The sequence below is a fragment of the Uranotaenia lowii genome, chromosome 2 (assembly GCF_029784155.1).
Source record: "Uranotaenia lowii strain MFRU-FL chromosome 2, ASM2978415v1, whole genome shotgun sequence".
Lineage (NCBI taxonomy): Eukaryota > Metazoa > Arthropoda > Insecta > Diptera > Culicidae > Uranotaenia > Uranotaenia lowii.
Genome location: NC_073692.1, coordinates 207613065 through 207629568, shown reverse-complemented (window position 1 = coordinate 207629568; position 16504 = coordinate 207613065). Strand labels below are relative to the sequence as shown.

The 16504-nt window shown below is 43.1% G+C and overlaps 1 protein-coding gene across 2 annotated transcripts in view; it reads left to right on the top strand.

Moving 5' to 3' along the window:
* The window catches only part of LOC129744527 (protein borderless), a 60944-nt gene extending 45116 nt beyond the window's left edge, over positions 1 to 15828 (top strand). For both annotated transcript variants that reach the window (XM_055737097.1, XM_055737096.1), the window contains 3 exons: positions 14617 to 15052; positions 15111 to 15338; positions 15401 to 15828. In XM_055737097.1, the coding sequence (XP_055593072.1) occupies positions 14617 to 15052; positions 15111 to 15338; positions 15401 to 15639 (903 nt within the window). In that variant the 3' untranslated portion in view covers positions 15640 to 15828. The remainder of the gene's footprint in view (positions 1 to 14616; positions 15053 to 15110; positions 15339 to 15400) is intronic.
* The last annotated feature ends 676 nt before the right edge of the window (positions 15829 to 16504 follow it).

Here is a 16504-nt window from a genome sequence, read left to right as displayed (position 1 = left end):
GACTGGGCACACGCTGCGAAGAGATGAAAACGAGATTTGCAGAGAAGCGCTTGACTGGAATCCAGATGGGCATCGAAGAAGAGGCAGGCCCAAAAGCTCGTGGCGGCGAAGTCTAGCCGCTGAAATCCGCACAGTTGACGAGAACCTTGGCTGGCAGCAAGTGAAGACGCTGGCTCTGGATCGCCAGCAATGGAGATCTTTTAGCCCTATGCGTCGGTCAATCGGCGCCGGGCCCTTAGGTAGGTAGGTAAATTCGAAATCGTAGCGCTGCAGGAGGTATGGAGGAAGGGCTCCAGGGTACGAACGTTCCAAGAGGGTCATGCCATCTACCAGAGCTGCGGAAACACACACGAGCTAGGAAGACCTTTAATAGTGATGAGGAAGATGACGATGCGCGTGATCGGTGCGTGGTGGTCGATCAACCCACGAACAGCGATGGAAACGAAATGATTTTGATTCGATCAACGCAACGTCGCAACGTCGCAAGATCTCGGTATGTTACAAACCAAGAGCGAACTCAATCCCGTCGGCAGCTGAATCGAGTTGGCATGATGATGGTTGAATACCTACATGCAACATTTTGGGAGTGATGCAGCTCCGAGAAGAATGCTACTCTCTATGCTCGGACTAGAATAAATTCCTACGTACGCGTCGCTCGCGTAGAGTGAGTGTCACTCTTGCACACGATTGAACCCGATCGCAAGTTGTAACACACCGTGATCGGGGAAAATCGAGACTTGTACAATTTGGGATTTAGGTACATCTTGTTGCAACCACTCCCAAAGTTCAGCACTTGTTGGTTAGGTAGGATGGCTAGGATTTGTTTTGCTCTCGAGTTACCCAACCGCCCCGTGTATGGATAGATTCAAAAAAAAATATACGCACGGGCGTTGTTCTATGAGAAATTTGTTTGGCATTTTTCAAATCTTCCCATGCCGTTTGCAAAGTTTCCGTTAAAACTGATGTCGTCTTTAATTTTATTCGTAGTTTGTAGTCGTTTCACTTGCCATAGAATTTGTATGATGTCAGATTTATTGGGCACGTAATTTATACTTGTTTCTCAACATTTAAAAACTGGTTCAATATGTTTAAGTAAATTAGCCGTAGCTGGCTATGAAAAGAGTACCAAAAAAGAATCACTTTAAAAAATGCAAACAACTTTAGACAGTCTTATTGTATTAAACCGATTTTACAATAATTGTAATTGTTAAGAATAAATTTATACTAAGGTGCATAAATGCGCGAGCATTCAACGGAAATTTTGACCACTATTTCAGAAAATTTGATTAAAAAAAATTCAGACAAAAACATCCATTCATTGCTTTGCTTCACTGTATCTCATTTAATTTAATATTTTGTCTATTTTATTGGTTTTACCAAGTTTGCCGATGTTGTGATTTTTTTAAATTTTTCCAATCTTATATATAAAAATGTAGGCGTTTTCTTTCATCAAGTATGAGTGGTCGGTCGGAATGAAGTGAAGTTTGGTATCCGAGGGTTTTTGGGGTCAGAGTTGGTTTGTATAATAGTTTCAAGAATCTCACTTTTTATGGAAGGGGGGTCCCCATACTAAATTATCTCTTCTTCACATCTTCTTATATAAAAATGGAGGCTTTTTCTTTGTAACACCATTACGTATAAACTGTCGGTCAGAATGAAGTAAAATTTGGTATCCGAGGGCAGGCCCGTGTGAAGGACCCGTTCATGGGGGGGTTTTCAAAATTCGAAATTCAAAATCAAGATTTTCAAAGTTTTGAATCAGTGCTCTGTCCGGCAAATCATCCTTAGATTATTGAAAATAATGTTCCTTATTCTGAACTAGACGTTTGCTTAAAAATAAATACGAAGCAATCAAGTTAACGAATCTAACATCACAGAAAACACAGAAAACGAATGCGATTTAAAATTTTGAAGAAAAACAGAGTTTAAAGCTTCCGGCATATGAATAATAGAAAAAAAATTCATCAATTTAACCCAGATTTAAAAAGAAACTAAATCTGAATTCTAATATAAATTTCAGATAAGATAAGAATTTAATCATGATTTAAAAGGGTTCAGCAAAACTAAAAAACTTTTGTTTATTATTTGTTTTAATTAACATTCCTTTCATTCATTTTCAATTGATGGATTGATTGAAAAATTCCGCTGTAATATTTTAAATTCGAAGAAATATTTAATCACCATTTAAATTGTGAAATCTTGATAAGGAAAAAAAAAACCATTTCGAACTTTAGAGATTTTATTCGAAACACACACATACCTACTTGATGATTAAATTTAATTGAATACAAAGAAGAATATCAATTATATTTCAAGAGTACCAGTGATCAAAATCAAAGAAAACATCATTTTTTATTTCGTTCAGTTATCAACCTAAAAGACTGAAATAGCTTGTTGCATTTCTGAAGTTAACAATATTACTTCATATATTTAGAGAAAACTAAGTTTTCTTTTTAAAAAATTAGATTTTTAGGCCTATTATGTTTTCAGAAAACAAAAATTCAGAATTGAAAAACAATGAGAAACTTATTTAAATTATAATCAAAGAAATTAAAAATGTTTGACTTAAGTAAAAAAAAACTTTAAAATTTGGTGATTTATAAAACATAATAAGACGTTAAAAAAGATACGTTTCTAGTATCGATGATATGAAGTTTATAAGTTTAAACATGAAGCAGTTTTAAGTGAAATCATTCATTTATAATATAACTTATGAAACTGAAAAAAATGATTCCTTATTTGCTTATTACATTTAATTTATTTAGGAATAATAATGTTGATGATGATGATAATGCATGATCTAAAAAAGTTAAATTCTACAGTTTTAAAACTTGGAATATGTAAAGTCTGCTTCATTTAATATTGGAACACAAACAATTGCGTGTAGTTCAGTCATTTATTAACGAATTCATAATTTGTTTTTCATATAAATGTAGCATTTTCTTTACTCTTTCATAAAAAAAAATTAAAAAAATTATTCATTGCTGTTTCGAAGAAATTCTCGTACTTTTCCCGTAATACGGCACATTAGGCGGCGCACACCCTTTTCGTCCACCGTTTTGGCGATTCGATTCCACCAGTTCTTCATTTGAGTCATGTTCCTAGCAAGTTTTCCCTTTGCCTTAAGCCTCCGCTTCGTGATTGCCCAGTATTTCTCTATCGGCCGGAACTGGGGGCAGTTTGGGGGGTTGAGGTCCTTCGGTATTACGCTGACCCCGTTCGTTGCGTACCATTCCATAACCGTTTTGCTGTAATGGCAGCTTGCGAGGTCCGGCCAAAACATTACTGGACGGTCGTGGGCACGAATAAACGGCAGAATCCGTTTCTGTAGGCACTCTTTTTTGTAGACTTCTGATGTCATTGTCTTGTCAGTGAGAAAGACTTTGGTTTTCTGTCCACAACTGCATATCCCCTGCCAAATCATGTACTTGCGGGCGAATTTATCCGCAAACACGAACTTAAATTTTGCAGGTACATCCCCCCGAGCCGTCGCCAAATAAAATTTTTGACCTGGGATTTGCCCAAAGTCCGCCTTCACGTAGGTCTCATAGTCCATCAGAATACATCCGTCGAACTTGGTCAGCACTTGGTCGTACAGCTTTCGAGCACGGATTCTGGCCACATTGTTCTGCTTCAGCGTCCGATTTGGCTGTTTGCTGGCTCGGAATGACCTTACTCCTTCCCGGAGACGAATTCGTCGCACCGTACTGTGAGCGGCCTGGAACTTATTGGCCAAATCGCGGTCTGAAAGATTGGGATTCCTCTTGACGGCCTTGATGACTTTCCCACGCAGTTTCCGGTCGACAGTTCCACTCCGACGCTTCGAATGTGGCTTCCGAGCCGTCGTCAATGTTTCCTTGTACTGCTTGATAACACGCCATACGGTATTTCTGGGCATTTTAAGCTGTTTAGCTAGCTTCGATGCCGACAACAATGGATTTTCAAGAAAACTGTGCACAATTTGATCTCTCCGTTCGGCTTCCATGGCGGTTGTTTACACAATGCTATCGTTTGGTGCTATGACATAAATACATGGTGAAAGGTAATGAATTTCCCGACACGTGGGTGAAAAAAGTTTCCAAATCCGTCCACTAGGAGCGCCACAATGAGTAAAAGAATTTGTTCCAATATTAAATGAAGCAGACTTTATATCATTACAAGCATGTCCGACTCTAGTAAAGAAATTTAAAAAAGAAGATATTATTGAATTTTACCAATTTGTTTAAATCTGCATTTGTTTTTCGCCTACAAATATCTTAAATTAAATTTGATTTAAATGGAGTAACGTGAACAAGTAGAAAACTGCTATAGCTTTTTTTTCGCAGAAACCAAAATAAGTTGCGATCTAGAGAAAAGTGGATAATTGATTTATTTTTATTTTCTTTTTATGTTTCACAGATTTGCCAAAAAAATCTAAAAAGAAATTCTTAAATGATTTTCACCTATTGTGATAAAAGTGATTTAAAAAACAAAGCTGTTAGATAAAAATCTAATCGCATATTTGGATTTTTGGCACCCATATTGTATAAAATCATCTCTTCAATTATTTGCGCCTGGGAAAAAATGTTAAATTCGAGGCCTTGAGTAATTTGTCAAAAACTTTTTGGATATGGAGTTTGGGATTCAAAAGAATGAGAAACACAAAATACAATTGAGGCTGAAATTGGTTTCTTGAGGAATATTTCATATCAGCATAAAATTTGGAATGACATTTACCTTTTTTTACAATCAAAGTGGTTAGTTATAAAGCCATCGAAAATACGATTTTGACTATCGTGCGTGTTCAACACCTTTCACATGGTTACCAACTTGTGATGTGTAAAATTAGTATTCTATGAATGAATTTTGAAGTTCAAATAGATGGTTTCAAATGTTAAACTTGGTTAGTTACACTTCGTAGTAAAAACCCATTTTAAACACGAGTTAGGATTTTGTGAGTAAAGATTTGAGTTTCAATACAAAAGGTATTAACTGAATTGCAAATCGAAGTCTAAAGTTGATTAGTTTCAATTTGTGAACGTCATATAGAGCCGTGAAACGAAATGTCTTAGGCCTTGAGAATGATTTATGACGAAATTCCACCGGAGGCGAACCGAATTTCTGACATATTTGTCAACACTAATTTTCAAACACCTTTTGTGATCAAGTAATTTCCGGTAAATTTATTTCTTGTACTGAAAATTTTACTTGGCAAAAATCTCCATAAGGGGGGGTTAAACCCCTAAACCACCCCCCCCCCCCGTTCGCACAGCCTTGTCCGAGGGTTTTTGGGGTCAGAGATGGTTTGTTTAATAGTTTCAAGAGTCTCACTTTTTATGGAAGGGAGGTTCCCATACATGATGAATTTTAAATGGGACACAAGCCGTACAATTTAATTTTGTTACAATTTTCATAAAAAGCGATTCGCGAGCACGATGAAGTTAAGGACATGTAGATGAAATAAAACATTTATTACGATTTATTTATTTAAAGGTAAAACGAAGTTTACCGGGTCAGCTTGTAGGTTATATTTCCTCTATTTTATCAATGCTGTCAATTTAGTCAGTTTGTTTACTTTTGTATTTTTTTTTCCAATTGATTCCATTTTGAGAAATCTGCCAATATGTATTATCAAAGCAGTTTATTTTGTCCATTTTTTTTTCAAATTCATTCAACTAACTAATTTGGTCATTCTGATGGTTTCTTAATTGATGGTCATTTTTAAGTTCTAATATTTTTGTTATTTTTAAAATTGTTGTCAATTTTCACAATTGGGTCAATTTTGTAACTTTGTCAACTATGAAAAACATATCAATTTGTCTATTTTGTCTTTTGTGATACTTGAATTTTTTTCTTCAAATTTTGACGATTATGTTAATATTGTCAATTATGGAAGTTTCGTCAATTTTTATTTTCTTCTACATTTTGATCATTTTGTTGAATTTTTTAAATATGACCCATTCCAGCATGTGGTCACAACGTTTGCAACGTTCATATCATACATTAAAAAAACATACCCCTAAGTTAACAATTTGATTTGCTACAATATGAAATCAAAAGAATTTTTCTTGAACAAATAGTTATCCAAATTTAAGCAAAAGAAATCGTAACGTCACAACGCGCCACTTTTTCCACTTTTCAGTTTTTTAACAAAACCGCATTTTTCTGCTCTTCTCTCCGATCAAATTTTAATGAAAATTTCAGTATCGATCAGTATCGATTCATTACAATCAACGAATCTCTGTAGTATCCCAAGACCCCATTTAGATAAGGGTTATGGTAAAAAAAAGATATTGTGTTCATAAATTAGCTTCTGGTGGGTTAATTACAAAAAAAAATATAAATGATCGTTAATCGATGCTCATATACCTATTTAAAAGCTTCAGGACTGTTTTATGATAATTCTAATCGAAATGCGTTCTTCAGATGAAATATTGTCATAATTAAAGCTTAAAACATTCAAGTTAAAAGACAAATCGGTTGATAAAGTTCAAATTTATTGGTGAAAAACTGTTTTTTTGTTCTTCCCGAACAAAATCCACGTAATTCTATACAAACTTCAGGTTTCCATAATATACTCTGGCCCTAATTTTGAATGGAACCTTGTGCTAGTGCCTTCATTTTATAGTTTTGTTATACCTTCAAAAGTCTCTTCGTGGGATTTAATGTGAATACGGGGCTCGATTTGGATTCTCTAGTAATATTCTTTGAGTTTGAAGTTTCAATAATAGACAGTTAAACAAAAACAATTTTATGAGAAATTTATTTTCCATCAAAGTCTTATGAATTTGTTCGAAGGAAAAAATGTATCTTTAAAATTTACTATGTATAAAGATTTTTGAATTTTGTTTGCATTTAATCCATGGATACTTAGTTATTTTGTTTGAACATAATGTAAGCAAGTAATAGAAGCTATAAGCGCGGTTTTTCATTCTAATATAGAAGATCATGATCTTTTTGCAAGATTTTTATTCAAGCCACAGATAACTATCTGCAGTCACAACGCTTAAAAATACATACCTTTATCACCGGTTCTAGAACGTGAAGTTGCTGTGGTTATTCTTAATCTAATATCATGTTTAAAAAAATGGCCTTTTACAATCATTTTGCAATTTTTTATATAGCTAGTTTTTTGACAAAGTTTTGTTTGAAATAAAGAGTAATTTTTGAAATCAGTTAATTTTCATACTAAAGTTCTTAAATTTCAACGACAACAAACTCAATTCTAAAAAAAGGTAACTATTTTATAATGGAAAATGAAGCTCAAGAAATAGCCATTCTAATGCTGTACAAATTATTTTTTAATAATGTAAAATAAAAATCGGTTCTCCAGTTGAGAGGCGCTTTTTTTTTTTTTTTTTAGTTGGTAACCACAGGTGGTAAATCCCGGTTTACGGATTGTATTCCAAGGCACGGCGAGCCACCGCGTCCCCCCAGTTTGCTACTCTGGGTCCATGGGTACAATGGGCAGACTCATGATATACTCCGTGTATACCCCCTACTCCCTAAACTCCACCTGGGGCCGCAGACCTGGTTCCCACCTCGAACTGTTTAGTACACTATGCTTCAATAGTGGGAGGTCTATTCGCGCTAATGCGCTCAAAGGCAATACTCATTAACGAGACCACTTTCAGCAAAACCTCTCATCCTTACGACTCGACGCCTGAACTCTCCTCTAACGACTTGAGAACCGACATCTCCTCGCAATGACTCGAGATTCCCACACAAACCTCTCCTCTTCGCGACTTGAGGCCTGATCTCTCCTCTAACGACTTGAGATCCGACCCCTCCTCGCATCGACTCGAGGTTTACCTCTCCTCTGCACGATTCAAGGCCCGATCTCTCCTCTAACGACTTGAAATCTGACCTCTCCTCGTAATGACTCGAGGTGACCACTTGTACCCCTCCTCTTGTTGGTAAGGGGCCTGATCCCTCCTCTTACGACTCGGGACCCGACCTCCTATCATAAAGACTCGGGGTTGACCACACAAACCTCTCCGCCTGAAGGTTTGAGGCCTGACCTCTCCTCTAACGACTCGAAGCCCAACCTCTTATCTTCAGGGTTCGAAGTTTGCCACCTTGCCCGTCGTGTGCCAGATCGAGAGCAGCTTATCCTGGACTCGCGCCTGTCACGGCACACGCGCGGGACTTAACGCAACGACTCGGATGATTCCCGACGAAGACGTCATCCTACACCGACTCGAATGGCTCGCCCGGCGTCGAGAGCCACTCTACCCGTGGGTATTCCCCGAACGTGGAATAACCCTTTCCCAACGATTTCCACTGCGAAGAAGGTCAAGTCTTATCCCCGCAGCTTCTGTCGTTGAGAACCGCTCTACTCGGATACTCCCCGAAGGTGGAGCATCCTACACACGAACGCGGCGCACCCACGGCATCCGCTACGCAGAAGGTATTGTCTTATCTTTGTAACTTCAAACCGTGGGGTCGGACGCACTCTACTCGACAGCCCCCCGTCGATGGGGTCAGTCTACTCCGACCGTTGTCCGGTCTTCTTTATCCCCCTTGGTTGGCAACCCTAGGATTTTTGGCCCGCGGATTTTCCTGCCCGTTGTGTGCCAAATCGAGAGCAGCTTATCCTAGACTCGCGCCTGTCACGGCACACATTCGGGACTTGGAACGCTACGACTCGGATGTTTCCCGACGGTGACGACATCCTACACCGACTCGAGAGGCTCGCCCGGCGTCGAGAGCCTCTCTACCCGTGGGTATCCCCCGACAGTGGTTAACCCTCTTCCCTCGAGATCCGCTACGAGGAAGGTAAAGTCTTATCCCCGCAGTTTCCCTCTTAGGAAGCGGCACTACTCGGATACCCCCCGACACTGGGGTATCCTACACACGTTCGCGGCGCACCCCTGACCTCCGCTACGCAGAAGATGATGCCTTATCTTTGTAGCTTCGATCAGGGGATCGGACGCACACTACTCAGATGCTCCCCGCCGATGGAGTCATCCTACACCGTTCGCGGACTGCCGTTGGTTCCAGCTCCTCTGCAGGGCAGTCATGATCCGGGTGAACCCATCGCTGACCGCATGCCAAGTGTTGGAATCCGCACACATCCTCTGTACAACGTTATCTGCTGTCGTGTCAGGCCCACAGGCGGCAAATATGGAAGTACGTACCGCCGCAAAGCTCGGACAGACAAACACCACATGTTCGGGTGTTTCCTCTTCGTCACCACAATCTGGGCAATGTGGCGAAGCCACATGTCCAAACCGGTAGTGGTACTTCATGAAGCATCCATGACCAGTCAGGAATTGCGTCATATAGAAGTCCACTTCACCGTGCCTTCTTCCGATCCAGCTCCCGATGTGCGGGATCAGACGATGGGTCCACCTTCCTCTCGTTGAGCTGTCCCACAGCTGCTGCCAGTTGGACATCGAGTCCTCATTGGCGAGATCTCGAACGTTGGGCGTGTCTCTGTTGTCGTAGCAATAGACATCCTCCTCTAGCAAAACCGAGATGGGCATAACACCCGCTACTACACAGGCGGCTTCGGACGACATGGTCCGGTATCCGCTGATAACCCGCAGGTTCATCAGCCGCTGAACGCTGCTAAGTCGCTGCAGGTTACAGCTTCCTCCCAAGGCCTGCCTCCAGGCCGCTGCTCCGTACCGCAAGATCGAAGTGGTCACACTTGCAAGGATCCGCCTTTTGCTGCTTTGGATAGCCGAGGAGTTCGGCATCATTCGTGTGAGTGCGGCCGTGGCCATTGCCGCTCTCTTGCACACGTGTTCGACATGGCTCGTGAAGCTGAGTCTGTCGTCAATCATCACCCCTAGGTACTTGATTGCGCGTTTGGACACGATGTTGCACGGTCCAACGGCAATGGTACCTGTTTGGGGTGATTTCAGGTTGGTGATAAGCACCATCTCGGTTTTGTGGTGGGCTAGACGCAGGCACTTGGAGTGCATCCAGCGTTCCACTTCCTGGATAGCTACCGTGGCCAGTAGCTCAACCTCCGCTGTTGAGGAGCCCCTCGCCAAGAGGACTACATCATCTGCAAATCCTACGAGTTCGGCTCCCGATGGGAGGCTCGTTCGTAGGAGTTCGTCGTAAGTGATGTTCCACAGGACCGGGCCGAGTATTGACCCCTGTGGAACACCCGCCGAAACCTCTTGTGTTCGCAAACCCTCGCCGGTTATATACTGCAGTTGGCGATTGTGGAAGTAACTTTCCACAAGCCTATACAGATATGCCGGGATCCTCATTTGGATGAGCGACGACGCAATCGCTGTCCAACTGACACTGTTGAAGGCGTTCTTCACATCCAGAGTGACAACCGCGCAAAAGCGGAGCCCTCTCCTCTTGGTCAGCCTGGCTCTGTCCGCTACCTCGATGACCGAGCGGATGGCATCTACGGTGCTGCGACCTCGACGGAAACCAAACTGTTTCCCCGAGAGTCCGCCCTCACTTTCCGTGTATCTCTGAAGTCGGTTCTGAATCACCTTCTCCAGGACCTTACCCGCTGTATCCAGTAGACAGATCGGCCGATATGCCGATGGGTCTCCTGGACGCTTACCCGGCTTTGGCAGAAGAACAAGTTTCTGCCGTTTCCACGTGTCAGGAAACACCCGTTCCGTCACGTATCGTTGCAACGATGTTCGGAACATATCGGGTAATTCCCTGATCGCGGCCTTCACCGCGACGTTCGGAATGCCGTCCGGTCCGGGGGCCTTCCTCGGTTGGAGAGACTTGGCGATCTCGCGAAGTTCTTCCACCGTTATCCTCTCTTCGGCGCTGGTGTCCCAGTCATACGGGACTGTTGGCCAGCGGGTAACATCGTGCTGTGGGAACAGCTCATTGATGATGACTCTAAGTTTATCGGGGCACGTTTCAGGTGGTGCACCCCCACTTTTAGTTCTGCCCATGACTATCCGATAGGCATCACCCCATGGACAGTCGTTGGCGTCACGGCATAACTGTTCGAAACGTGCCCTCTTGCTTGCGTTGATGGCCCTGCGGAGGGCCGATCTCGCGCTTGTGAAGAGTGGCCTACGCTCCGTTCGCTCTTCTTGGGTCCTTGCGTTCTGCATCCTGCGCCTTGCCCTATGGCAGTCGGCACGCAGACCCGCAATTTCCTCCGTCCACCAATAGACGGGTGGCCTAGTGCTTTTATGCTTGGCCCTTCTCGGCATCGCAGCATCGCAAGCGCGAGCTAGAACCCTCGTCAGTTCTTCCGCGGACAGGTTGTCCAGGTTCCTCTCCCAGTGCAACGCTTCGACAAAGACGTTCTGGTCGAACTGCGTTGTCTTCCAGAGGCGTTCTCCTGTACGAGACTCGCGTCTACCTGTCCGCGTACTTGAGCCTAGCCGATAGCGAATCGCGAAGTGATCGCTATTCGTGTAGGCCTCGCTCACCATCCAATCGCTTACCAACCCCGGGCTACCGAAGGTGACATCTATGGTTGACTCGCTCCCGTTCCAACTTTGGTAGGTACTGGTATTCCCTACGTTGGCCAGATCCACATTAAGCCTCGCCAGGGCTTCTAAAAGAATTTGACCTCTGGGGTTTGTGAGGCGGCTACCCCATTCATCGGCCCACGCGTTAAAGTCGCCAGCAATAACGATGGGGCTTTTCCCCATTAGCACATCCACCATCTTGTCAACCATAGTGCCAAACCTCTCCAAGGACCATCTTGGGGGAGCATAGCAGCTACAGAAGTAGATCCCGTTAACTTTGGCCACCACCATGCCTTCGTTTTCCGTCGCCACAACTTCTTGTATGGGGAAACTACCTGTAACCCATATCGCGGCCAGTTTGGCATCATCAGTCGCCCAATTAATGCCATTCGCAGCTCTGCGATATGGGTCTGCCACTAGCGCGATGTCCAACTTTTCCTCAACTGTCATCTGCCGCAACAGCTGGTGTGCTGTGTAGCAGTGGTTGAGGTTAAGTTGGACGACCTCTATGCTCTTGGCGCCCGGGGTGGTACCGCCTGCGCCTTTGTGTAGGCGGGGCACCTAGGGTTGCCAACAGCGTGGTCTCCAGCGCAGACATGGCATTTAGCAGGCTTTTTGCAGTTAGCCGACTTGTGGCCGGTTTCGCTGCAGCGCCAGCATATGCCACTTCTGTCTGGCCCAGTGCAGTCGAACGACTTGTGACCGTTCAACAGGCACTTGAAGCACCGGTCCGGTTGCTGGGGGATGGATATCTGACAGATAGACCATCCCACCTTTAGCCGCCCACACCTAAGTGCGGCGTTTGCTGCTGCAACCGGAAGTTTGACCAGCCCAATCTGCATACCAGATTTGGGAGGGCCATTCCGCAGACGAACCGTCATCTGGTCAGAGCAGATTTTGCACTGCTCGACCAGTGCCACCCGCAGTTCGTCTTCCGTTGTGACTTCATCCAGGTTTTTAACCCGGATGGTCACCTCCTTACAGAGGGCACGCACCTCAGCCTTGTCGCCAAGAGCTTCGGCTGCCTTAACCGTAAGGGTCCCGCTGGAGTTTCCAGCACCACGCTTCAGTTCGAGGATAATCTCGCCGGTGCGTGTCCGACGGATCCTCCGAACTATCTCGCCTAAATCGGCGAGATCTTCGTTCGTACGCATCTGTCGCAAGACATCTGCGTACGTGCCCTCAGGTGCTTTGACGACAATCGCCTCGCCCCTCTCCCTGACGCGACGTTTGCGTCGTTGGGGTTGGGGTTTGGCTTTTCCCGTCTCCGTACCTTTGGGCCTTCCCCTTTTGCGCGATACCGTCCGCCATCCGGTATTTGCGCTCGTCGGCTCATCTGCCTTTTCGGCAGGGCCTTCCGCCCGCTTGGAAGCGCTGGCCGCAGGGTCCTGCCGGACAGACGGATCCTCCGCTCTTTTCTTAGGGTCACCGGGTCTGAGTTCCCCGGGAGACCCTCTCTTACGTTTGCTGTTGCCAGCAAACGCAAGGCTGCCCTCTGTTTGGGCAAAGGCATTTACCTTCTTTGGGCGGATGGTGTCCGCTCTCAGAGGGGTCTCTGCCGGCCCTCGCTCTTTTGGCCTGGCGGCCTCGGGCTCCGCAAGCCGTTCCACCACAGCTTTGTTGGCTGCGATGAAGAGCTGCATCACCCTGGTTAGCTTCTCGCGTATTTCCTTGTGGATGTTGGATTTCCCCTTCACACATTCCACAAGGTCAGCGATGCCAGCCATGGCCGTGACCAACTCTACTGGAGCTCCCGGATCTTGGAGTTCCGGGAGCTCAGTAGATCTTCCAGCGCTTCTTGTACTTGTTTGTACGGGTCCGTGCAATGCTATTGAACCCTTGTGGAGCACATCTCCCAGATTGAGGCTAATTTTCTGAGATTTAGGCTTTATTCTTTCAGATTTAAGCTTTCATCTCCAATGCTCTCAAGGCAAAAAAAGTTTAATGTAAGAAAAAAAGCTTGAAAAAAGATTCACTAACAGATATATGTATAGAAACTGGAAGATGTTGGTCACACGTTTAATTGATTAAACGTGTAACGTTGCATGGAACTGTCCATTGTACGTGTGCCAACATCTATTTGCTAAGTGTTAGTGAATCTTGTTTTTAACCTTTTTTTTTATCAGATTCAAGCTTTGTGTGCCTTGATAGCAGTGGAGATGAAAGCTTAAATCTGATTAAAAAAACCCGATTTAATACACTTAGCAGTGGATTTGAGCCTTTCTTACAGATTTAAAACATATTTGTTTTGCGTGTTCTAATCCATTACGGTAGAATGTTTACAAAAATCACTTTTGTAAACGATTTTCGTTAAATGAAGTTATCAAACGGAATAAACTATAGGGGATAAAAAAGGATTTCTGAGAAATTACACGATTTTTTGTTACAATCGATAAAAACCCAAAGATCAAGCATATATGAAGTAAGTTACTTTTCCAGAAATGCTATACATAATAAATGTTTGCTTCTATGGAAGAGAATGAGAAAGAAACTCAAAAATAAATCAACGATTATTTTATAACAAACAAACGCCTGCACGAATTCTTATCAATATAATCGAATAATTGCTGGTGCTGCTGCTTCGAGGCGCCACTAGCAACTTTTTTTTTATGCCATAATTTGTATAATATGCATTTCGTAAAAAAACTTGTTTCAACTATTTTGTTTTTTTCCCGTTTTTGAAAGGGTTGTGTAGAAAAAAAATGCATTCTTTTGAGACTAAAATCATTTTAATTGTGCAGCCCAGTTTCGCAAAAACGTTCTTGACATTTTTAAAATGGCACATACAAATCCACAGACATCAACAGAACTCGTCGAGCTGAGTCGATAGGTACCTATAAAGGTATGCCTAAGACCCATAATTAATGATCTCCCCAATCGACCGATAACCAAACCTTTCTGTAAGAAAGGCAAAAAGCTTAAAACTGACAAAAAATGCTTATTCCTGAGATATTTATGTTCTCGGCTTCTATAAAGTTGTATAGGTCTGCTTAAAATATCTTCCCACCAGGAAGCGACAAACACTCGCCAAAGTATCTGGCAGTCGTTCTTGGATGGAACAAAAGCCTCCGCCTGACGTAGGTCGCACGTTGATGAAGCATTCTGGCCAGGTCTGACTTATCGAATTATACCCTCGGGTAGCTCTTACGTCTTTACTTTAGCAACTTTTGAGTGATGTAACGGATACTTCACCATTCTAATTCTTTAATGTTTTCAGAGAGACGGAAGTCTGCTTCCCCACGGAAGGTATCAGGTTAACGGAGGAAACATTACCATCGAAAACATTGTCGAGGCCGATCGAGGGATCTACGCTTGCCAGGCCACAAATGAAGCGGCCACCATCTATGCCGATGCAGAAATCATGATTGAGAACGTTTCACCACGAGCACCTTACAATCTGACGGGAAACAGCACCGATACGGCTATCACACTAAGGTGGGCTCCAGGATACATCCGGCAATATCTGGAGTACATCATCTGGTATCGACTAGCGGAGGCACCCGAGTGGAGAACCTTCAAGGTTAGCAATAAGCATACGATGGAGGCTACTATCACAAATTTGCAACCAGCCAAGGAGTACGAGTTTATGGTACTTTGCCAGGATAGCTACGGAGACGGGATGTTCAGCAAGGCCTTCCGATATTTCACAAAGCGTGAGTTCTTGCAACTTACTTTAATTTGTTAAATTAATTTATATTCGTTTAATTTCAGCAAAGGAATTCGAACAACCGGAAACGTTCCAGGATACGCTGCTCCAGTTTAACCAAATCGGATCCCCCATGAACCTCACGATTGAGAAGAAACACGGAAACTACGAAGCCCGGTGGCTTCCGCCAGAGCTCGGGCTGGATCAACTGCGGTTCTACATTCTGCGGTGGTGGATCGAGCCTCAGCATAAACTTCACGGAAGCATAACGACCCCCGAGAATAGCTTGATTCGTAAGACTGTTTATAATCTGTTCATTATAGTGCGCTCTAAAGTTTTCTGTTTGTATTTACAGTTGAAAACCTGGACGAGGACGAGATGTATACGTTCCAGGTATTTGCGTTGTCTACCACAAACTATACCAGCGGAAGTAACGAAGTCGAGATGTACATCTATCCGTATCGGAAGGTCAAGGTGATGACGGTTGGTGGAGCCTTGTTGTTGATCATCTGCCTGGCAGTGATATCGATGCTGCTTTATATGAAAAGGAACCGAATCAAAAAGCTGCGAGAGGCAGAAAACGTTAAGATTTAGGAGAAGCTTCTAGAGTACCTTAGCGGGAGAATTAGAAAGTTGCATCAAAGAATCTATCGTAAACCACTCTCTGTTCAATAGCTTGTAGAGCACGGAATCGCTGTTTCTGAGTGCTTTGTGAGATAAGTCGAACTAAAATCAGTATTTTGTTTTCAATAAAGCAAGTTTCAATGACAGTGTTATGGAGAATCAGGAGTTTCAATTAATTATATTTGTCAGCTGATTCTTAACCAACTAGTGAACTTCAATCCTCTCAGAGCTATGCTCCGCAATAAAAAGCATAAACATTTATGCCCACTTCATTTTAATTTGACTCAAAATGCACAAATTAAAAGCTTCGCCATATTTATTGACTGCAATTAAATAACGAATTGCCACCGTACCTCAATTAGAAAAAGAAACAGATCCTAAGAATGGTGGCCCTGTCAAGTGTCCACAGTATGTCGTTTGTGCCGTTCGGTGAATATCTTCAACAACCGATTCCGGAGAACAATCAGATCCTCCCGGAGCTCTTTATTGTTCCTTCTCTAATTGCAATCGCTTCTAAACATCTGCTACTTCCTTTTATTGTTGGGGAAAACATACATAGGTACCAACGTTCCTACACACTATAATCCCGTGATGCCGTTCCGTTTCCGTTTTGAGAGTTCTCGGTATAATGGCATCTACCTACAATACCCGTCGGGCCACAGAGAGTCAGATAAATAGATGCATCAAATATAAAAACTAAAAATATTTTCGAAAGACAAATTATAAGTACACATCAAATGTCAGAGTAAAAAGAATTTGCTCATTTTTTTTCTATTGTCACATATAATGCGTTTGTTATTCGGCAGTTCAGTCAAAAAATTTTGAAAACGATTTT